At 38.1% G+C, this 22,930-nt stretch overlaps 2 protein-coding genes and 1 long non-coding RNA gene across 6 annotated transcripts; 2 read left to right on the top strand and 1 right to left on the bottom strand.

The window, feature by feature from the left end:
• LOC129761179 (uncharacterized) lies at positions 1-2,637 on the top strand. Its single transcript, XM_055758893.1, has 3 exons — positions 1-1,267; positions 1,407-2,568; positions 2,616-2,637. Exons 1-3 carry the CDS (start codon positions 1-3, stop codon positions 2,635-2,637), a joined length of 2,451 nt encoding a protein of 816 aa, XP_055614868.1.
• A 227-nt stretch (positions 2,638-2,864) lies between these two features.
• On the top strand, positions 2,865-18,717 carry LOC129763255 (uncharacterized). 4 transcript variants are annotated; one of them, XR_008740858.1, is made up of 6 exons: positions 2,967-3,107; positions 3,166-3,223; positions 3,477-4,214; positions 4,283-4,355; positions 4,502-4,579; positions 4,647-18,717. It is a non-coding gene; the product is annotated as an uncharacterized LOC129763255 (long non-coding RNA). The 4 variants fall into 4 exon arrangements; XR_008740855.1 differs by having other exon boundaries at positions 3,006-3,107; positions 4,502-18,717; XR_008740856.1 differs by having other exon boundaries at positions 2,865-3,107; positions 3,477-4,579.
• On the bottom strand, positions 11,883-22,641 carry LOC129763252 (A-kinase anchor protein 1, mitochondrial). Its single transcript, XM_055762138.1, has 4 exons — positions 21,396-22,641; positions 20,948-21,335; positions 20,731-20,867; positions 11,883-13,652 (listed from the first exon to the last, which is right to left on the bottom strand). Exons 1-4 carry the CDS (start codon positions 22,602-22,604, stop codon positions 13,593-13,595), a joined length of 1,794 nt encoding a protein of 597 aa, XP_055618113.1. The 5' UTR covers positions 22,605-22,641; the 3' UTR covers positions 11,883-13,592.
• Between the last annotated feature and the right edge of the window lie 289 nt (positions 22,642-22,930).

Genomic DNA, 22,930 nt, shown 5'->3' on the forward strand with positions numbered 1-22,930 from the left:
ATGGTTGATTACGACGTATGCGGACAGTGGTATCATTTCGTGTGTGCAGGTGTGGATTCAAGTATCCAGGACCGTGATTGGAGCTGTGAGACTTGCGTTAGAGCGGCAGTTCAGATCCCAGTCGGAACTTCAACACCGATATCGACGGGTGCTACAGCAAAGTCAGCAAACAGCGAGCGGCTTATATCAATTCCGGATGTGCAAATGCAAATAGCGTCAATACAGGAGAAGTTGAACAGCCAGTTAATGCAATTCGAGAAACTTTTAATGGAAAAGGATCAACATCAAAAGACTCTATCAAATGAACGAGAAAAATACGAACGTCAACTAGAAAGCATGAAGCATCAGGTACAAGAGCGCGAGGAATTAAAACAGAAAGCCGTTTGTGGTGGAACAGCAAGTTCAACGAGATTTCTACCTCCGCTGAACGCGAACGAAAATAATGAACCGAATGACTTATTGACACAGAAGTTGCAGCTTTTGGAGAAAAGGCAAGCATTAGAAAATAAGCATTTAGAGGAGCGGAGACAACTATTGCAGCGGTTTCATATGATTGACAGAGGTGTTGTTGAAAGTGACCCTGAATTGAGTGCGTTTCAACCGATTGATCGTAGTAATTTGCAACGCGTTTGTTCTCTTAGCCAAAGTCAAATTTCGGCTCGTCAAGGTATTAGCAGTGAATTACCAACCTTTTCCGGCTATCCTGAAGAATGGCCTCTCTTCATTGCAAGTTACGAAAATTCGACCAGAATTTGTGGTTACAGTGACGAAGAGAATCTCCTGCGCCTTCAACGAAGCCTGAAGGGAAAAGCCTTGGAAGCAGTACGCTGTCGCCTTTTGTATCCGTCAAGCCTTTCGGGAACCATCGCCACATTGAGAACGCTGTTTGGTAGACCAGAGATCATCGTACACTCGCTCATCAACAACATTAGGGAGATGCCGGTACCGAAAGCAGAAGAGTTGCATACGCTTATTGATTTCGGAGTAGCCGTTCAGAATATTTGCGCCACTATTAAGGCGTCAGGTTTGGAGGAATATTCGTGCAATGTAGCCCTACTGCAAGAGTTGGTAGAGAGATTGCCTCCTTCAATAAGATTGAATTGGACGTATCATCGACAGACATTATCGCGGGTCACTCTTTCTAACCTTGGAGATTGGCTGGAGAAATTGGTGGAAGCTGCTAGTACAGTCACTATACCATTCATTGGAATCCCAAACCCGGAGGGACGGGGTCGAAGGGACAGTTGCATGAATATTCATTCGGACAGTAATACCATCTTTGGGCTATTTGTCGCGGGATTTCGGATTATGTACATGTACACACGATCGTAGTATGAACAAGTCAACTCTGTTTCTAGCGAAACATTAAGATCAGTTATTTATGATCTTTGGAAAATTTGTTACAGTACACATCGAAGAGTTTTCCCCAAGGATTCGAACGGGACCAATTGTGAGAGGTTGTCCCGCATGTAAAGAGGAATGCAGTAGTTTAGAATCGTGCCACGTGTTTCTCAACATGGACATCGGTACCAGGTGGAATGTAGTCAAAGAACGAAAACTGTGTAGGAAGTGTTTGAGAAAACATTTCGGGGCTTGCAATATCAGAACACCGTGCGGCAAAAACGGCTGTTTCTTGATGCATAGTGAATTGCTGCATGACGATCGGAGACATAGCCAGCCAGCGCCAGAACTGTCGACGTCAATAAGCGGGCAGACAACATCGCAAAATTGTCACACACATTCGAACAATGTTGGAAATGTCCTGTTTCGATACGTGCCCGTGACCATTTATGGGAAAGGAAAAACAATAAAGACTTTTGCCTTTCTCGACGATGGCTCGTCGGCAACTTTCATGGAGCATAGCTTGATGAGAGAATTGAATCTCGAAGAGATTTCGCACCCTCTGTGTCTGAACTGGACTGGAAGTCAACAGAGAGAGGAAAATGAATCAGTCAAGTTAACGGTGAAGATCTCTGGCGTATGTGACGTGAACAAGGTGTATGAGTTACCGAATGTCCACACGGTTCGAAGTTTGGCGCTACCTAAACAGTCCGTACCGGTGCCTCAGCTTGCAGCTAAGTACCGCTACTTGAAGGGATTGCCGCTCAAATCATATGCTAACGTGTCACCAAGACTCTTGATAGGGATGGACAACAGTCGTCTTGGCCACATATTGACAAGCGTCGAAGGAACATACAATGAACCGATCGCTTCTGAAACTCGGCTTGGTTGGATAGTGTACGGACCTTGCTCAATGACTTCTGGATCTACGAACACAGACTACAACAGCTTCCACAGTTTCCACATCTGTCAGTGTAGTAAAGAAGCGAAAAAGGATTTGACTGTGACGCAGGAATATTTGGTTGACGATTCGTTAGGGATTTTGGATCCGGAGTCATCCAAGGACGAGGTGCGAGTCTTGAACACTGTCTCACCCGAAACACGTTTAAAAGAAAATCGCTGTAGAACAGACTTGTCGGACAAGGCGTTGTCACAGGAGCTTACTGTTTTCCTAGAGAAAAGATTGCAAAGGGGACCTGCACTAGCTACCTCAACGGTCGCAAAAGAGTACGAATGTGAGATAAAAGACTACATTCGACGTATTCCGATTACAGAGGAATTGAAGATTTTCCGTAAATCCGACAAAAGGATGATGATTTCTCACGCGAAGATTAGGCTGCAGAAACGGCGTAGTCCAACGAAGCTTCAAAGCGGTGGACGGCTGAATGAAAATCCAGACTTGGAGGTGGATGACGCGACATATGATACATTCCATTTCTCGAGTTGTTCACAGTTCGTCAAAAATCGAAACACCAAAAGGTGGAAGAATTTGAGTTTGAAGATGTCGAAGAGGAAAGTCAAGTTATAGCCAAGTTATAGACGTGGGTTCTAAGAAGATTAAGTCGCTCCAGTTCCAGCGACGTACTGGGGGGAGTGTCACATCTCTGCGGATTGTGTCGAACCTCACTCTAACACCTTGGCGTCGCGAACTGTCATGAGAATAGGTATATAGAAACAAAAGGTAAATAAAAACATTTTATGAGTCGAAGTGATAGGATTGGAAAGATAATTGAATAAACTGATTGCCTTTAGAACGAATAACGAAGGTAAAAGTCTTGAAGTTTGCCCTTTAAATATTCTAATGCGCATGTGTATCATTTATAGTTGAAATCATAAATAGGACTAGACTGAATAGGTTGGAAATTGTAGCAGAGGACTAAACGTGAGTAGTTTCGTTGCAATTACCTGAAATAGAAGAGATAGAACCATACTTGCCTGAAAAGAAAGAAAGTGAGATTAGATATCAGTGAAATTAATACTTACCATTATAATTGTGCAATAAAACCTGAAATATTTAGAATACTTACCTTTTGTATGTGAAATAATAACGTAATGATTGTATAGAATGTGTGATGTCGAAAATGTATCTTGTAATCAATGATGTAAATTTACGTAACCAGTTATTGTTGTTTTAGGGATTTTTTACCGACTGACAATATACGTTATCAAACCGGAAATAGCGACTTTTTCCAACAAGTACTGAAAATGGCGGACAACCATTCACAAATATCAACAACGCAGCACTGACATTCACAATCGTTGGGTAGTACCACACTCGCCTTAGCTGAGCAAAACATTCAATGCTCATACTAATGTTGAGTTCTGCAAATCGATGAAGAGCAATAAATACAATTGCAAGTACGTGAATAAATGAAGCAATATGGCTGTGTTTCAAATGAGAAACACATGAAATTTATCAGAATACCGATGTGAATTCTCCTCGATGAAATGACAACGACGGAATAATAGGAATAGGAATAGGAAGAGTCTAAGGCCCTTTTCGGGTTGAAAATTCGTTCGACAGTCCTGGTGCAATAAGCGTATCGTTGTGATTGTCTTGTCACACAATGCACGATTGGATGCTACTGAAAGGCATAGTTAGCCCTCAATATAGAACTGTTGAAGTGCACGAAGAACACTAAGTCCTTGGGCCTGTTCACGAACGTCACTCCACGGTGAAAACGAAGTGAATTGTATACAAACCTTATTACGGCTGTCACCGTGTGTGTAGAATCCAGAAGAGTTCATCCGTCGTGACAACTTTGATGAACTAGGTGTTCTTATGGATACCACGATACTGTCATGTCACGGAGAAAAACAGGTATATTTGTTACTTGTGTTTTAGATGGTGAAAGCTAGTCACGCGGAATTGAGTAAGTATAATTTTGTATTTATTTAGCTTTTTTGCTAACATTTTGGATCTTGTGTTGTGTTGTTTAAGAAACAAAAGATAAACAAACAGCAATTTACCCGCCTGGTGGCATTTTCAGAACGAAATTCTGACGTATCCAGAGGTAAATTTGTTTATTTGTATTCGGTAAATGCGCTATGGGATGTAATTAAGGATTAAAAATGTAGTTCCCGTAGGCCCATTGAAACATAGCGGAGGTCTACTTCCGAATGTCTTGAATGAACAGAAATTGTTTGTTTCTATTTTTAGGATTGGACTAAGAGAGAGTTGCAACACCATAAAATGGCAATGGAGGCCACTGGTCCAAATACGATCATGATTGATTATGTATAATGTTGATTTGTTGATATTTTGAATATAAAATAATAACTGTAAAGTTTTTCCAACATTGCAGGGCTAGTTTTTTGTTGTTCAAACATTCACATTTGGTGGACCAGACCAAAATCAGGACGATAGTTATAACTTCTTACGTTATAGATATTTTCAACGGTATTGTTTTGAAGACATACTTTGAATGAAATAATATGAAAAAAGTGATAATAAGTTTCAAACAAGGAAAAAATAAGTCAAAGCATTCACAAGATACTGTTTTAAAATTCTTCTCTAGTTCTTTTACCATAATTTTGATATCCGTCTAAAGAATCGCTTTCCGTTTTTTTCAAATTCCTTGAAACCCATCATATATTTTCTATAAGGATTATGCTCCTGGCCGACGCTGCTGACCAGTTTCTGTTCAAATAATTAAATCAAACCTCATGTCCCGTATATCAAATTACACGAGAATTGGAAGGATAAGATGAATAAACTTCAGAATCCCATATGGAAGTAGCTCAGATTATACTGATCGTGAGGTGGATAAATTCGGGTTTGTTCTGAGATATAGAGGATATTATTATTCATCTAAATTGTAGAAACGGTTCATAAAAAATAATTCTAAATATTTCTCACTATTAAAACGAGTAAGACAGAGCTAAGTACAAGAGTATGCGAAATTTCGATTATTAAACATAATAGTCATGTTTTATCTCTAGCGTAGAATTACATTCCCAGATGTTCAACAACTACATTATTCCCGAGCAACCAAGTATTCCTCCTCATCTTTGAGCCAGCATTTGATTCAGCAAACTAATCATCGAGGTATAATCGCAAACTTGTCTTTCTAAAATATTCGATTAATTAAATGGAATATTATCTCATACGCTGTATTAATTTTACCTGCATAACGTTCAAACGTCCGAAATTATGCAACCGACAGAACGTTCAAACACCCGACATTATGTTATACCAACATGTCTCTTATAAACGAGAATGAACACTTTCTCTTCACGGAGTTCATTTTTACACGCAACTGTCCGTGACAATGATGATAGACAAAAAAGATTAACCCTCCTGTACTCGCGTGCAAAATCATAACACGTATACTCGCGTACGGTGTCACAGACCGAAAATCGAACTTCTCTGTAATGTTGCCATTGTGTATTTTTCAGGCTTTGTTGGCATTTATTTGAAGAAGAGGGTATGATTGAATGAAAAAACTCCAAAAAATATGTTTTCTTCGTCTTTATTATGTTTAAAAGTCATCTAATTCAGCCTCCTCAAAATAGAGTAATTTTTGATACTCCAACACAAATAACGAGATTAGAATTTTTTACTGTTATTAATTAGAAGTAAGCAACTGAAAATAATTCATGGAAGTATAAAGAGCTATAAAATAACATAAAAACGTATTAATCGATTGTGGTTTCATTGGTGTGAGAATCAGAACATAGCATAAATGCATGCTCGAAACAAACATATTTTTTACATTTCATGCAGTTGTTGCATGTTTTTCTGCTCTTTTATCGAAGAGAAGAATGTATGACGACCTAATTATTAGATGGTAAAGATTCTGGAATATAAAGTTTGCATATTTCTAATATTCTTTGTCTCTGTTTTCTTAGTAAACTAAGAATTAATGCCTTTTTTTAGATGGGGCATTAAAAGATGATATAAAAGGATTTCTTTTCCTTTTCTTTTTCTTGTTTTCTTGTCGATATTGTCCATTATCAAAAAAATATCCCCGAAACTGTAACTGTTAAAAATAACCATGAGCTACCGATTAGTTTATAGTTTACTGTTTACAATTCTTCCACAAGTGAAATTCTTTCACAAGTGTGTATATGTATGACCATTATATTTAGCGAATAACTATACGAAAGTCAAACATTTATATTTTGCTTTTGAACGTATAAATCGAACGACGAATAATTAATATATGGATCCGTTCAATACAGATACAAAAGGGACTGAAATCAAATAAGAATAGTCCGGTAATGATCTTACGCATTATATTCAATAAATATTCCACGCCACTAACATTAATTTATACATTTCATTCAACAATATTCTAGAATATGAAAAATGGCACTTGTCCAAAAAAGTTACTCCTATACTCGCGTCGGTGTGTCAGACCGAAAGTGTTAAAAAAGTAGCACACGTCCCCATTGTACCAACACATGCGATACGCTAAACGATGACCAACGACGAATAACGAAGCTAGAGAGAATCGCAAAATCGTAGTGTTGATATTTTCTGAGAAATGAACGAATTATTAATTTCTCGGTCTGACAGACCAATTCGCGAGTATAGGAGTGTTAAGTGAAGTGTAAGTGACGTGAAAGCGTACGTGGCAGTGATGTTCATGATCAGGCGCCTTACCTCTCTCTCCTTGAATGCAGGACATATCTTATAAACAGCCCCATTATTACTTGGTATGTGCATTATGAACATTAACCCAAGCTGTAAAAAATATTTTTTTAACAAAAGTCATTGGTGTAATTTCGATTATTGGCGTTACAGAAACCCCAATCTTCAAGAATTTTTTTTGTTATTCCATTTTCCGGAAAGTGACAAAAAATCGAAAAATCGTCAAACAAAAACATTGGCCAAAACCTACTTTTTTGTTCCTGTAGGAGTTTCAATCCAATTGTTTTTTTCCTACAACACAATGTGTGATCTTTTATCAAAGTAGAAAAATTTACATATTTTTGAACACTATGAGGTATATACATTTGTAAAAACATTTGACGGAGCACCTGCATTTTTTAATCAATTAAACAAATTCTATTTGCATTGCCGTTACCCAACTGGGAACAACTTTATTTCGGTTGCGCGTCGCAGTTACACGACATCTGACCCGGAGTAAACAAGATAAATCACTTACATGTTGGTTAACATGTTGAACCCCGCGTCGATCCCTACCGGGCCGACGCTGAGCTTTTCGGTAGGAAAGCGCTGATTAACTGGGATGAAGTTTCAGTTTCAAGAAAATAAAAATATATATGGTTAGTTTTTTTAATGTTATACAAAATGTGACTACTTTCTAGTCGAATTTCTGACTATTTTTTTTACAATAAGTATCTTCGGGAGCTGGGACCGACACTGGTATGCAAACTTTCCGGCGATTTTCAATCTTTACATTTTGTAAATGAATAACTGTGAACAATGTTGTTGGCCACTTTGCTAAGGAAAACCATAAATACGGCGAATGACAGGGCGACGAACGATATCGGTTGGAAATTATATAGTTAAGGGTAACACTAACAGTACTTGGTTGCTAATTTTTTGTATAGTTATAGTTTTGCAAGTATGCATATTATCATGCATATTATCAGTATGCACATTATCATGCATATGCATATTATCATGCATACCGATATCAGAAGAAATAAGGTAGCTCTCGTTAAATACAATATTCTATCAGCCATTCCATACCAAACCGATATAGTGGATTAACAGATTTCCATGAAAAGTGGTAGTTTTGTTCTTTATTGCAAAATATTCGACCGTATTTTTTTTAATTTTTTCATTAGGGTGACCATTTTCATTTTAGACAGCAAAAAAACAACTACAATCGATAATTATGAAAACAAAATCCAATTTTTCGGCAAGTTCCTCCGGCGAGTCAAAGGTTCCATAAACATACTCGAAGATGTCAAAGCGATGAGACAGCAACGAATCCTATCCAGACTGAGAACCGTCCAGTGCAACATGTCTCAACAGGGGACTCTTTCATCCCCTTTGTGATCTATGCGAGACCCGCAATTCGATTGAACACATCGTCTGTATTTACCCGAAGTACGAAGTATCTCTGAAACTTATACGGCCAGGACCATTCGTGATATGCTTGGCGATGATCCATCGTGAATTCCTGCACTGCTCTGTTTTTTTTAAATATGCCGATTTGTAATTTAAAATCTAAACAAAAACTGGTGTTTCTTCTCTTTCGCGATAAGGGGAACAATCTTCGTCGGCATCTTCGAACGGCGCGGATTTCCTATCAGTGGCCTGGGCCGTGGTAAGCGGACATCCTCGTCAAACAACCAGGGAGAACAAATCAAGAATGTAAATGTGTGGAAACTCTCGTGATGAAATTTGTTTTTTTTTTGTTTATTGTATTATTGCTTGAATGTAAAGTTGGGGTTCTGCTAGAACGAACCAAGCGCCAAAAACAATTTGAAGTTCGGGCTCCCACTAATTGACCGTGTCTGATCAAATCTATTATTTTAGCGCTCACGTGTTACAATCAGAATGTCTTCAATGCACTGAGACTGTAAATATCTGTAAAACAACACATAAATATTGAAAAATAACTTACTTTGGTAAGCATGCACTCAGTTCACATTGAGAGAATGAAAATGAAAGAATATAATTTTAATTTCAGTGTGGTTGGATGTATTTTTAGTCTGAATCATTACTAAAATAATATTATTAAAATTATTTAGAAAAACTTAAGATTCTTCGTCGCTGATCAGGTCGTTACCAATATCAACATTGTTTTGATTTGAGCTTCATGAAGAATTCATGGTTTATAGGAGGTACATATTTCATCAGATGTTGAATGTCGTTGTACTTCGCAAGAAAAATTATGTAAAAGTTCCATTTTTTTGCTCTAAATCTAGTACACTGAAAATATTAACTTGAAAATGATACATAATACTGAAACCAATTCGATTTGAGTTCGAATTTTCTCGAAACGAGTTACACGATTCGAAATGCGCAATGCCACCCCAGAATCATGAAAAATGTGAAAAACTAAATTATGTCGCCCACACAAATCTTCAATATATTTGCAGCCAGAGCGAACCAACTATCATGCATGCTAACTATCAATATAATATTATCACACAACACGTTAGTATTTTGTAACGGATCTTGAGTAATTTGATAAATAGTATAAGTTACAATATCGGACGGTGGACGTTCTTCTTAAAAAAGGTTCACACCTGCTTCTATCGGAGTCTAAATACAAACTGCTTTTATTTATTGCTCGGAAATGGATTTACAATGAAAATGCTTATTCTACAAAAACCTACACCTGGCGACAAATCGATCGGACGATCGATAGCGCTTACCTAGCTCAGCACAAAATGTGTACTTTGGTGCCCTCGTTCGATGAGGTATTTATGTCAGCAATATTTATATTTTGGTGCCATGTGTATCTGCGTGTGACTTATATATGGTCGGTGTTAAGTCAGACCGGGCCATGTGATATTTTTATGATTTCGAGAAAAATGAGTTTTAAGTTTGGTGCTATGAGGGGTTTTCATTGAGCGTTCAAACCATTTTCGAGTGATTTTTCAAATCTGATGAATGTGGAATGAAGCTTACAACATGTGTAGCCTAATGCGATCAATAACTCGATTTTTTTTTAAATTTTGCGACTTGGTCCGCTCTGACTTAACACCGACCATATATTGACTCACTTTTGCTGTTTTTGACAAAATAATATCTTAATAAATGAAAATAAATTAAATTAAAAATGTATTATACATGGCTGATCGCGATTTTGAAAAATGCAGATCAGCCTTATTAACATGATTTTACACTTTAGGGCAGCCTTGACTATCTTACTTACCACATCACAACGATAACTGTTCCCAAGAGCTGTTCGAAACAGGAATATCCGGATAAGTAGGAAAAATTGTCTTTTTGAAGGAAACTATCACTATCCTCCGATGCATGTTGTTGGTTTATGGTTCGCTCTGTTTGAATGCAAATTTGTCTTTTTCGCAGCCTGCTACACGGAATTTTTGTTTTGAAGCTGTTATCAACTGTCCGAATGAAACGGTTAATTTATTGTCGATAGATTATCAGTTGCTGCATCCAGTGGTGTAAGTAGCTGAGTTTTGAAAAAATTGACGCTTGATTCATTCTGACAGAACCCTGACCAATTAATGTTCGAAATAAAATTATTGTAAGCGCACATCGCGGCACTGTTTCGGTCGTTTTTGATGAGAAATCAGCTTATAGGCTGAAAGTCTCAAAAAAAAAAGAATGAAAAAAAATTATTATTTTTTTCCGCTCTTCCGTTTTCAGGAAAATGACAAAAAAAACCAAAAAACCGCCAAATAAAAACATTGGCCAAAACCTACATTTTTGTTCCTGTAGGAGGTGTAATCCAATGGTTTTTTCCTACATCACAATGTGTGATCTTTCATCAAAGTAATACTGTAGAAAAGTATTTTATACTACTAGTACTGTATTAGTATTTTATATTTTTTATATTTTATATTTTATATTTTATATTTTATATTTTATATTTTATATTTTATATTTTATATTTTATATTTTATATTTTATATTTTAAATTTTTGAATTTTATAAGGCTTTGTTTTTGTAAGGTTATGTGAAATTATGTACTTTCACACATAGTTGTTTCGAATCGAATTTATTGCCCAATAAATTTATACAAAATTGAACCAATTGACAGTGAGTGGTAGCTAATAAACTAAGCCCAAACTATATCATATTATGGTTGCTTTCCAAAGCCATGAAAATTTATCAAAGTTGCTGGTCGATTTTTCGAACGCTAGGCACAAAGGGGGTTAACAGGGCGTGCGTTAACACGTTAAGCCCCGCGTTGGTTCGTAGGAACCCACATTGAGTTTTTTGTTAGAGAATTGTTGATCTCTAACTCTCTCTCTAACTGACAGTTACGAAGTAAGAAAACACAAAATATATGGCTTTGTTTTAGGATGTGTAACGAATTGTGACTACTTTTTGTGGAATCTCTGACTACAGTAGAACCTCGATTATCCGCGAGCGGATTCGCGGATTATCCAGATACGAGTTCCATAGTAACTATATAGGTACTTGCTCTTTTGTTTTGATTATGGCTTCCACATTATCTGAACACTGGTGTACAAGATCTTACAGATGGATAGTTTGATGATTTCTGTATTGATAAAACATAATTTTAATGCTGATATATTTTAGTCTTTCATCACGTTATCCGCAATTTTTATTATTCGCGGATAATCGGGGCTCTACTGTTTTTTTTTGTTTTATATACAATAAATATATTTGGAAGATGGGACCGACATTTTCAAAGCGCTTTTGATGCGAGCTGAATGAAAAGCGAGAACTTTTCGGAGCTTAGTATGTTAACTAGGCTGTCGTCCATTTATGTATCAATAATAGACGCTATATTCCATTTGCAGTTTTGCAGTTTATTTTGCATTGATTTTTTCGCCCAGTTGTGTCGATTGGACATAGACATCAGGCGACATAGGCATCATAGGAGGAATAGTGACTTGCTTGTAACAGAAGGATGTCATCACGAATAAGAGAAAATAATATATTAATCAAATAAATTGCTTTAAATGTATATTTGAACTGTGTCTCTATAACACAGGATTTCGGAAACCACCATAACACTGATCCGAAAAATTGAAAGCGCAAATAGTAAATCATCCAAAACTAATTATTCTTAAGAAAAATTCATGCTATGCACAGAAATGGTTGCTCTAAAATGCTTCTTCTTTTTGCTGCACGAGCCAAACCAAATCTGCTTTAATTTAGATACAGTTTTCTTAAAAGTAATATCCATCATTGTGGTTAGTTTCAAGGCAGTTGTTTCTTAAAATAATTGGTTGTGTAGATGCTGCAAATTCGGTTAGAATTATGATTTTTGGAGGAAGTATTCTTCAATATCAAACTTATTCACCTACCCGAAACATTCGAAGTGAAATACTCTAATTTAAATAAAATATCCGGCCTGACGAATAATGTTAAAATGAACAGAAATCCCGAACGCTAGATCTATTTTAATTCACCGAAATGTCTGAAAAATATATCGCAAAATTTAAATAGATTGAAATTGATTATACTAATACGTTGCGTTTCATGCTCTCTGTTGGACATATACCATTTGCTGCAACATGCTACTTATGTCAAGCATTCTACCCCTAACGAAACTTCTCAAAGTTGTCGTGTTCATGTTCTGAATTGCATTTTTTAAAATTCTAGCTATTGAGGAACTAACTTACAACAAAAATTTACAATTTGTGAACGTGCACTTACTCTGGTGTTGCTGACATGGGTAGCATGTATTTCAAGGTTGGTAGTAATTTTTGATGTTGATTTCTAGAGCTACCTTCTCTGGCATATTAATAAATCGATATACTTCATCATGTTTTCTTTGTATATATTAATCACAGAAATATTTTAACATTATGGTTTCCTCAAATCAAACGGTGTTCATTTTTTCACAACGGACAAAATTAAGTTTGTTGAAATTATTCATCTACGTCATTATGTTCATTAAACTGCTTAGCGACATATTATCCCTTTCGTGGCACGGAAAGAAATAACTATTTAAATAGAATCTATTTACATGTATTATATTACTATGGTATTCAAAATATATCAAAAATAATGATCCAATTGTATAAAAACAAATATAAGCATGTTATATGAATGACGAGTATTGAAACTACAAAACCTTTTCGCCTGAGTGCGCATGACATATCAAAGATAGAGAAAAAATCAAATCATATTATCTATATGAAGAAACAGTACTATTCCTACTATTTGAAATGGAAATGAAAAATTTAGAAGACGTACAAATTGGGCCTACCATGTATAAACCTAACAAATCAGTACATGTTCTCTTAAAAGCTATGCTAATTGTATAGAAACCCCATTTCTGGAATAAGATTGCTGTTGTTTCTGCTCCTTCTTGATACTGTTGCCGTTTTGCATGATTGATTCACTACTGAAGTTCTTTCAAATGTAATTGATTGTGCATGTTAGCAAAACCAACTTCATTAAGGTTTTCAGAATTGTATTCCATTTAATGAAAGAATCATGCAGTACAAATATCCAAGAATCAATCTCGCCTTTTATTTGTGTTGATCGCATATTTTCAATAATAGCAGAATAACTTCACTGTACTCTTCAGTATGATTTGTTCAAATATAGTGCCTATTGTGTAAACTTATGTCCCGTTTACGTTTATATGAATCATTACTACTTAATAAATAATCAGCCATTGTTAGTACTGACCTGCAGATGCTGTCTATTCCACCCATTCCGCAAGACCACGGGCAACCAATTCTTTGTTAATAAATAATACGTTCTGCGGAAGAAAAAGGCATAATTACAACATGTTACCATAATTACTTTGATTGATTGTAAAAATTATTCTCATATACCGCGATACGTGACCAACAAAACTGTCACAGTAAAGTGACTGCATCTTTTCTGATTGTTTATATATTCATATTCATATAACCATTGTATGCGTAACGTTATAGAGCAGTGGTGGACAATTACGAGCAACTAATTGTTCAAATGTTAGGCTGCAGTCTATCATCGTTGACTGTATCAAAATGTCATTAGAAAATGAATGTAAAGCGTGTTCGCGATAAAATCTGGACAGCTCAATCTTAGAATAAAGCGAATTTGCTAAAATTTAATCCATGAAACAATTTTATTTCATTTATGTGTGTATCGTTAACAATCATAAATTACCATTACTCTTTTGGTCTGCATGAAAAGTTGGCGAACTTTAGAGTTTAGCCCAGGTCAGTGCAGACTTGTTGGCCACAAATTTAGCTGCGTTTGCCCAAGATTTTCAAAAAAAATCTATAATTGTTTCTTGTTATTTGCGCTGGGACAGCTCTCTTTTCATTAGAGCCCAATACCGCTTGATGGAACGTAACTCTGGGCAGTTGGATGAATTTGCCTCCTTCGGTATAATATGGACTCCATTAACATCATACCATTCCAAAACATCCAAAACATCCATTTGACAGGATGCCAAATCAGGCCAGAACAGTGAAGGTACATCATGGCTGCATAGGAACGGTAACAATCTGCAGGCATTCTTCACGGCAGATTTCCTTGTTAACCGTTCTTCTTTTGCTTGATCGACCACAGCTGCATATGACCTGCCAAATTAATATTTTTGGGGAACTTGGCATCAGGGCTCGAAATCTTCGAAGGTGAAAAATGAAAACCGACTCTACTCCCAGTAGCTTCGCTTCGACTAGAACTGCTTCGGCAGTCGCCGCAAACAAAAAATGACTTGACTAGAAAATGAATTGACTAGCGCTGACTAGCGAGGATGACTGGTGAACTAGTCCAGTCAGTGGTTATTTTAACTGACTCGACTAATGAATACAAATCTGCCTCTTCATTCAACTGACTTCAATCCACATTCCCATTTCCCCCTGATACTAATTTTGTACACGCGTACGCATGTCCATATAAAGAGGAACGAAAATTTGATTCCTGATGCAAAAAAGTAGTTACCCCATCAATGGGCGATTTTTTTTCTACCCATCGTGAACTCAAACCAACGAACTTAGACATTTATCAAGTATGCTATAAAGGTCCTCGCATTAGTATTAGTTAGTATAAGGCGTGCAAAATAGCGCACACGCACTGCACGCTATTTTATACGTGTGAGTAGTTTTCGTGTACGCTACAAAAAAATCTAGCTCACCTCTAGCGTTTGTCAAACCACGGTGAACTCAAACATCGATGGATGCAAACGTGCATGGGAGGGAGAGAGAGAGGAACGAATTCGTTTTGGGGGAAGCCACTTCAAAATGCAATGAGGACAATTTGACTGGGAAGAATGGAATGATATAGTCGAATCGGTAGAGGGAGATAGCGACTAAACGCCCGACTGACTGTTCAGTCGTTTTGGCGGAGAAACTGCGTGAAGAGCCAAGTCATTTACCGACTGACTATGGATATAGTACATTATTCAATAAAATAAAAATAATTATCGGTTACTAAATAATTGATAAATAATACTTTATTTTCTGTTCTGTCTCATCAATCAATATCGTTGATTCTTCACGGAAATTATCGTTTATAAACTAGGATTGGGCGATCTGGGATCGATCTTTTACATTCCGATTTCTGATTTTTTGGATCGGTCTTTTGTACCCAAGAAAATCGAGGAAATCGATTTTTTCACTTTCGATCTTTTCGATCTTAGAAAAACTTTTTTAAATTTGTTTTTCAATAAAAATCGATTTTTATCTCACCAAAGGACAACTTACTTTTTTTTAAACATAATGTCAACATTTGGATCGCTTCTTCTACAATTTATTTCTGTGAATGAGTTCGGTGCGGCATCGTTCTGGGCTGTTGTTGAATAGCGGTTGTTGAATCTAGTAATGCTTTTTCAATTTGCCTGACGGGACAAGATGAATACATCATGTCCTTCATGCTGGGGAACAAAACAAAATGCTTTTGATGTATGAATTGAAATATCAAATTTGTACTCCCTGTTTAGAGAATAAACGACATTCATATAGAATAAGCACCTGCTTATTCTTTTAATTTTTTAAGCTTTTAATTTTTCAAAGATCGATTCAGCAAAGATCGATTCTTTGGTACCGATTAAATCAGTTGATCGATCCCTACCCTGTTTGGAAAATCAATTCGTCAAGATCGATCTTTTTGAAAAGATCGCCCAATCCTATTATAAACATACAAAGCATTTATTTTCATGAAAATACAGCTAAGATCATTATTAAATTTCCTCCCTTAGAGGTTTTTACCCTTACCTCAAAGTAATTGGATAAAAACTATCTATCCGAAATATTGGCCCCTTTTATATAAATTGAATCGAACGGTTGATTGGATCCCTCTAATTATCAAACCGAGCAGATTTTCGTATTTTGTAAATCGATAGAATCTTATAGAGTCGAGTTCTTTATTGAACGGCATGTGTAGCGAATTGCATATTTTGAAACGTTGCCGGAATGTTTCCCAATTAAAGCATCAGGAATGCAAAAAGCAAAACAAACAGCTCGAAAAATTATGCCGATAGTTTTCACCCGACTGTATTCGCAGTCTTCAAAGGCAAAGTATTCACAAAACTGTTGAAAACCCGTCTATGTTGGAATTTCTCGTTAAACGCTTCCGTGAGCGGTTGACTGTTGATCCAATTTCGATGGCACGCTTGCCAAATTGGCCGAAATGGCAGATAAGATGGTGGATTCTTCCGGATCACACGTAGCAGCAACTACATTGCAAGGAGGCGATCTGGCGTAGTGGTAGGTAACATCCATACCTCTCATGCTCAAGAGTTCAATTCTCACTCCCGATATTCTTCCAAAAATGGAAGCAAAAGTGACGAACCAGCCAAAAGTGTTGAAAATCACTATAATACAGGAAAAAACTGCATTGCAAGCCCCATCTCCGACACAGGAGGAACTCGGCGAACAATTCGCTTCTTGATCATTACCGGATCGGATGTTTCGATCCTACCTGCTACCAGAAGAGACAAGACTAAATCACCGATCCGGTTCCTACTGCACGCTGCAAATAGTACGAACATCCCTACTTTCGATACACGTTTCCTGTACGTGGATCTTGGACTTCGCAGAAGATTTTCGTAGAACTTTCTCGTTGCAGAAGTTAGTACTGCCATAATTAGATCAGATTTCCTGTCTCATTTCTGTGTAATGGTAGATCTCAAGCACCGTACCATTATCGATGGAACAACAAAGCTAAAGACCACAAGCGGGGTGATGAAAACGTCCCTTCACGATATTACAACAATCAACTATGATATTCCATTTCGGCTTTTGCTTGAAGAATTTCAAATCATAACACGTCCATCACAGAAGTTCACCATGATGTTACGCACCATATTGTGACTAAAGAACCCCCGACCGCTTGTAAAGCACGTAGGATGTCGCCAGATAAGCTGTTACTCGCTAAACAGGAATTTCAAACTATTATGGATCTGGGCATTTGCCGTCGCTCCAGTAGCTCACATCCACACGTCCACGATCTACTAAACTCATTCCACGGGCTTACCATCAGATACCCATAGAGAAAGAAGAGCCAAAAACGGTCGTTATAACACCATTTGCACTGTTTCAATTTTCCAGGATACAATTTGGCCTGCGTACATTCCAAAGATTTATGCATAGACTATTCGGCTATCTCGATTTTGTTGTCGTCTTTATTGATGATATATGCATAGCATCGTCTTCTATCGAAGAGCATTATCAACACATACGAATAGTGTTCGATCGGCTTCGCTCAAACAGCATGGTAATAAACCTACCTAAATGTAAATTTGCGAAACCAGAAGTTGAAATCATCGGCTATCTCGTTGGGAAGGATGGTGTAAAACCGTTACCCAGCAGGGTGGCAGCTGTATTAAATTTTACTCGGCCAACGACGATTAAGGACCTTCGGCGATCTCTTGCACTTGTAAATGGATACAAACGGTTCGTCCGTCAAGCAACCGACATGCAGGCAGCGCTAAGATGTCTCATCATAGGTAACAAGAAGAATGATTCAAGAAAAAATCACTGGACCGAACTAGCATGAAAGCTGTAAAAAAGCACTAGCAGAAGCAACATTACTCTACTATCCTGATCCAGAGAAACCTACCTATGGACCTACTCGGAGCAATTCTGCAGCAAATGGTGGATGGGACTTGGCAGCCGCTAAACTTCTATTCGAGGAAATTTTCATCAAGTCAACGCAATCATTCTACTTTTGGACGGGAGTTGATAGCCATGAAAATGGCCAGATACTTTAGACATCTGTTGGAGGGTCGCCAATTTACGATATTCACCGATCATAATCCTTTACCATAATTTCGAATTCTGCTTGTCGATTACTCCACGAAGAATGTTGCAGTACATTCTCAGTTTACCACCGATATCAAACACATTAGTGGGAGGTACAACGTGGTTGCCGATAGGTTGTCTAGAATTGATACCATCAGCTCTCCTTCGCCGATTGATTATCGAACCATTGCACAGAGGTTACTCACATCGACTAGTTCTTCGTTAAATCTGAAACCTTGCAGTCGTGTTCAAAACCCCTATACTGTGATGTCTCTGTGAATGGCTCCGCTTGTCCATATGTTCCAGAGCCACATTATTTTAGTCACATTAGTCGCCTGATTATGAAGCACTTCCATGACATTGCCCATCATGCGAGCAACTTGTAAGGATCTATCAAGTAGATTCGAATGGCCAAAAATTAACAAAGATGCGACAAGTTCGTGAGGAATTGTGTCGCATGCCAGAAATCAAAAGTTCTACGTCACAAAACTGCCCCACTTGCTTCGTTTGTCTTGCCTAAGTGTCGCTTCAATCATATCCACATTGATTTAGTGGGCCCATTTTCACCATCTAACGGCCACGTTTATCTTCTTACCATTGTAGATCGATTTAACAGATGGCCCAAAGCAATTCCACTGGTGGAAATGACAGCATATAACGCAGCAATGGCACTCTACTCTCAGTGTATCTCGCGATTTGGCTACCGTGAATTCATCACAACGGATTCGAATCGGAATTATTCAGCGAATTGACGTTTATACTTGGAACAAATCATACACGAAAAACGGCCTACTAACCACAAGCAAGTGGGATGGTCGAACGCTTTCACCGTAAACTGAAGGAAGCAGTCATGTGTGTAGACGCAAAGAAATGGTTCTTCCGTCTTCCTAGGATTGAGAACCACATTCAAAGAGGACTTAAACTCCTCTCCAGCTGAACTTGTGTACGAGCAAACTTTACATGTACCAGGAGAATTTTTTGAAGTACCCACTTTGAATGTAACTCGTGCAGAATTTACGTCAGACCTTCGTCTTCACGCAAAAGGAAAATTTTTCGTGAGCCAAAATTCGAAGGGCTGTACACATGTTTTCGTTCGCTACGACGGTGTTAAAAATCGCTCCAGAGGCCATACGATGGACTCTATTCTGTCACCGATCGTACAGACAAGTACATGGACGTTATGAAAGAATATCTATTGACCGGATCAAGCCAGCATACACTACAATTGAAACCCCTTCCGATAGTTTGGGAACTAGCAAGACTATAGTTACTACAACGGGCCACCGAGTTAGGTTCTTGGTGTAACTAGGGACAGTCTGTGGAGATTCGCACACCCCTGATTGCCACTCACACCGATAGAGAGAGAACAGTCAGGAGTAAAAACTCAGAAGAGAAAAGTATCGCGAACGTGTAGTGACGCGTCAAGCTGTTTATCTAAATATATATAAATCGAAAAGTTGAATTTGCCATTTTTATTCGGTTTCCGTATCCGCCCAAATCTGTCAACCACAGACGGAAAGCAGTCCGGAACAAATGGTTGTTCCGAACGAAGAAAGGTCCCGACGAAAGGATCCAGAGGTACAAGGCCCGACTCGTAGTGGAAGGCTGCTCTCAACGACCTGGTTTGGATTACAACGAATATCTAGTTGCAACACCAACAAATCCTAGCATCAAGTTGGACAAGACGATGGCGTCGAAGACGGAATCCGAAACGCAAGAAATGAAGTCAGTTCCATAGAAACAAGCAGCCGGGTGTTTATCTTTCGCAGTTCGCCGTTAACGTTGTGAGCCAGTACAATGCCAAACCTGGCCGTTTTCACTGGGAAGCGATGAAGAGGATAATCCGATATCTGAAAGGTACAACGAAGAGATTGGCGTACTTGGCAAGCGAATCAGTAGAAAAAATTGGTTACAGCGATGCCGAGGAGATGCGGATGAATCCACGACCGGTTACGTTTTCTTGATGCAGGGAGAAGCGATATTATGGAACGTCAAGACTCAGCCCACCGTACCCCTCTCGTCATGCGAAGCGAGTACATGGCTTTGTCCCGCACAATTCAGGATGCTATGTGGTGGAGCAATTTGCAGTCGCTTTTTTCCTCTATTATAGTTACTTTCAACACATTTTGGCTGGTTCGTCAGTTTTAATTCCATTTCTGGAAGAATGTCGAGAGTGAAAATTGAACTCGTGACCTTGAGCGAGAGAGGTATGGATGTCACCACTACGCCAGATCGCCTCCACATTGCAGTCGCTGTATTTCGAGGCCAGATCGATTCATGTACGTTGCGATAACCAGTCGGCAATCAGCATAGCAAACAACGGATCTTATAACCCCCGGACTTTTCAATTCATTTGCTCTGCAATAATCTGGTTACTCCAGTATTATCTAGGATTGCGAAAAACCATCTCCATAAAAACCAGAAGTGGAATACGGAAAACATATTGGTTCTTATTGGTAGGTAGTGTCATTCATGAATTGTTGAAAAAACTGAATTTCCAAATCATTTTTTTCGAAAATACTTCGATGCAAATCAGATGTTCAAACTCAAGAAATTGAAAATCTAATGTGTACCGAAAACCAATCAATATGTGCTACTTACTCCTTTAGCTAAAGCAGCAAACAAAAAAATTTCTGGCAATCCTTCAGCCGTATATCCAGCAACCTGTGCTTGTAGTACCGAACGCTTGGTTAAACTGTACAAAACTTCGGTGGCCTCGGGAGACCACTGCGAATCGCCTAAAATTTGAAAAAAAATGTATATTGTATATGCACACATTCAATACAACATAATGAAATCACTATGAAAATGTACTTACCACTGTGCTTAATATTAGACAGCACACATTCGACGGCTTGAAAAGGAATTCCCATACAATCGGTTCTAATTTGCCTCAGGCTAGAAACTGGTACATGCGCATAGCCTCCATAGTCTAGATACTTTACTAAACAGTTTTGATCTGCCGCATTATGTGATACAATTTGAACCCTGTACCAACTACGATGGACCGCTGAAACGCAGATTGCATTTTCGAAGATTGAAGGTAGAAGCGGTGCCTCCTCCAAATTATAGATCGTATTCAAGTTTTCCTGCATTGCTTCTATTGATTGAAAGGAAGGATGTAACGGTTGCTGCACGAACACGTGGCCCCCGTTTACGATGGAACTAATTATCACATCATTGTTGATTGATTCCACCAGTTGCAACTGCGAAGAATGGGTACAAAATAAAATAAAAATCCAACTTTTGTTTGATCCGATACTCACAGAGATATACGTTGAGTCGATTAATGGCAAAGGCACCACTTCATCAGCTTGTTTGACAGAAATTTGCTCCAATGTTAGCGCGGGAAATCTTCTCTCCGGAAATCTCTTGCGGATTAGGTGCAGAGCGTTATCAATATCAGCCTGCGTCCCTTCTAACGAACAGAGTTTTGTTTTGTGTGTATCTAAATTACGCCTAATTAACACGTTGGTACCGGTTTTGTTTTTGATCAATTGCACGAAACTTCCTTTAGCACCAAGCATTTTAGATACCAAATAAACCGGTAGTAAAAATTCATACCTAGTTATGGGAGCGCATTCCGACTGCGGTGGGCTCGACCCTTTGCCAGAATCACCAGAACGCATACTGCAGATGCTTAGCGGCGGACTACCAGCCGGACAATGCTCGCTAGTTTCGTTCCCATTAACCGTTACACTTATTTCTGAGGTTGTGTTATTGTTGATAGAATCTTCTTCGGTTGCGCACGCCACCATCTCGGTCTTATTTTTCTCTATTTCCTCTTGTTGATTATTATTTATACATTTCACTTGTGTAATAGTTTCTTCGACAACTGAGCTGTGTATCTTTGATTCTGATAATGAATTTTCATTATGTACCGGAGGACTCAATTCGGTGGCAAATGAATTTTTGGGAGAAATTTTAGCAGCAGAACTGGCTACGACGACCACAGGCTCAACGTGAGATTCGAATGACTTATTGAACCTGTTGAAGTTAGAGGAATATCGATCGACCGTTCCCGGTAGATTAACCGGTGACTCGAAGCTCGAAAAGTCGTCCTGTTCCTCAATGAGGCGTAATGTTCTTATATCGGACTCTTCGATTTTGAGCTTCAGTAGTTCGGCATCCAGTTGCTTATCCGAGTATTTTGGAGGACTTCTGGTGTTGGGAACAATGTCTATTGGTGCAGATTTGCCACTGCAGGATGAAGATGAGGATGATGATTGATTTTTGCCAGAGTCGTCTTTCACATTAGCAGACGGAGTGATTGGCAATGATTCTGTTTGCTTGACGTTGCTGTCGTTCGCAGCACAGGATGTGGTAGTTGATTTTTTGGCAGATACGTTCTCATCGACGGAATTACTGCCGCCAGAATCAAAGTCAATACATTTTCTGCGACGGAACCAGACCAAGCCAATAATAACAGCTAGACTTGGCAGCGATAAATAGAGTAAAGGCCGTCCATTCACCATGATGGTAACTGACTGTGCTGTAAAAAAGAATCATAACTATTACTGGATATAAGTTGAAGAAATTTTATATTAGCCTAATAACGATGAAATAAAGTTCAGAAATAAAATATTGCTACAAACATTGCTCAACATTTTATCATCAGAAGATCAATTTCGTTACAACAAAGAAATAACAACGCTTGTCAATATGTAATTGTAGAACACATGTGAATTGAATTCTTCGAATTTTCCTTCCGAGTTTACCCAAAATTTTCAATTGTCATGTTTCGTTGGAATATGTGCATTATTTTTATGGGACCTCCTCTCCTTTCCAGAAGAGGAATGGG

This window comes from Toxorhynchites rutilus, chromosome 1, assembly GCF_029784135.1.
Source record: "Toxorhynchites rutilus septentrionalis strain SRP chromosome 1, ASM2978413v1, whole genome shotgun sequence".
Taxonomy (NCBI): Eukaryota; Metazoa; Arthropoda; class Insecta; order Diptera; family Culicidae; genus Toxorhynchites; species Toxorhynchites rutilus.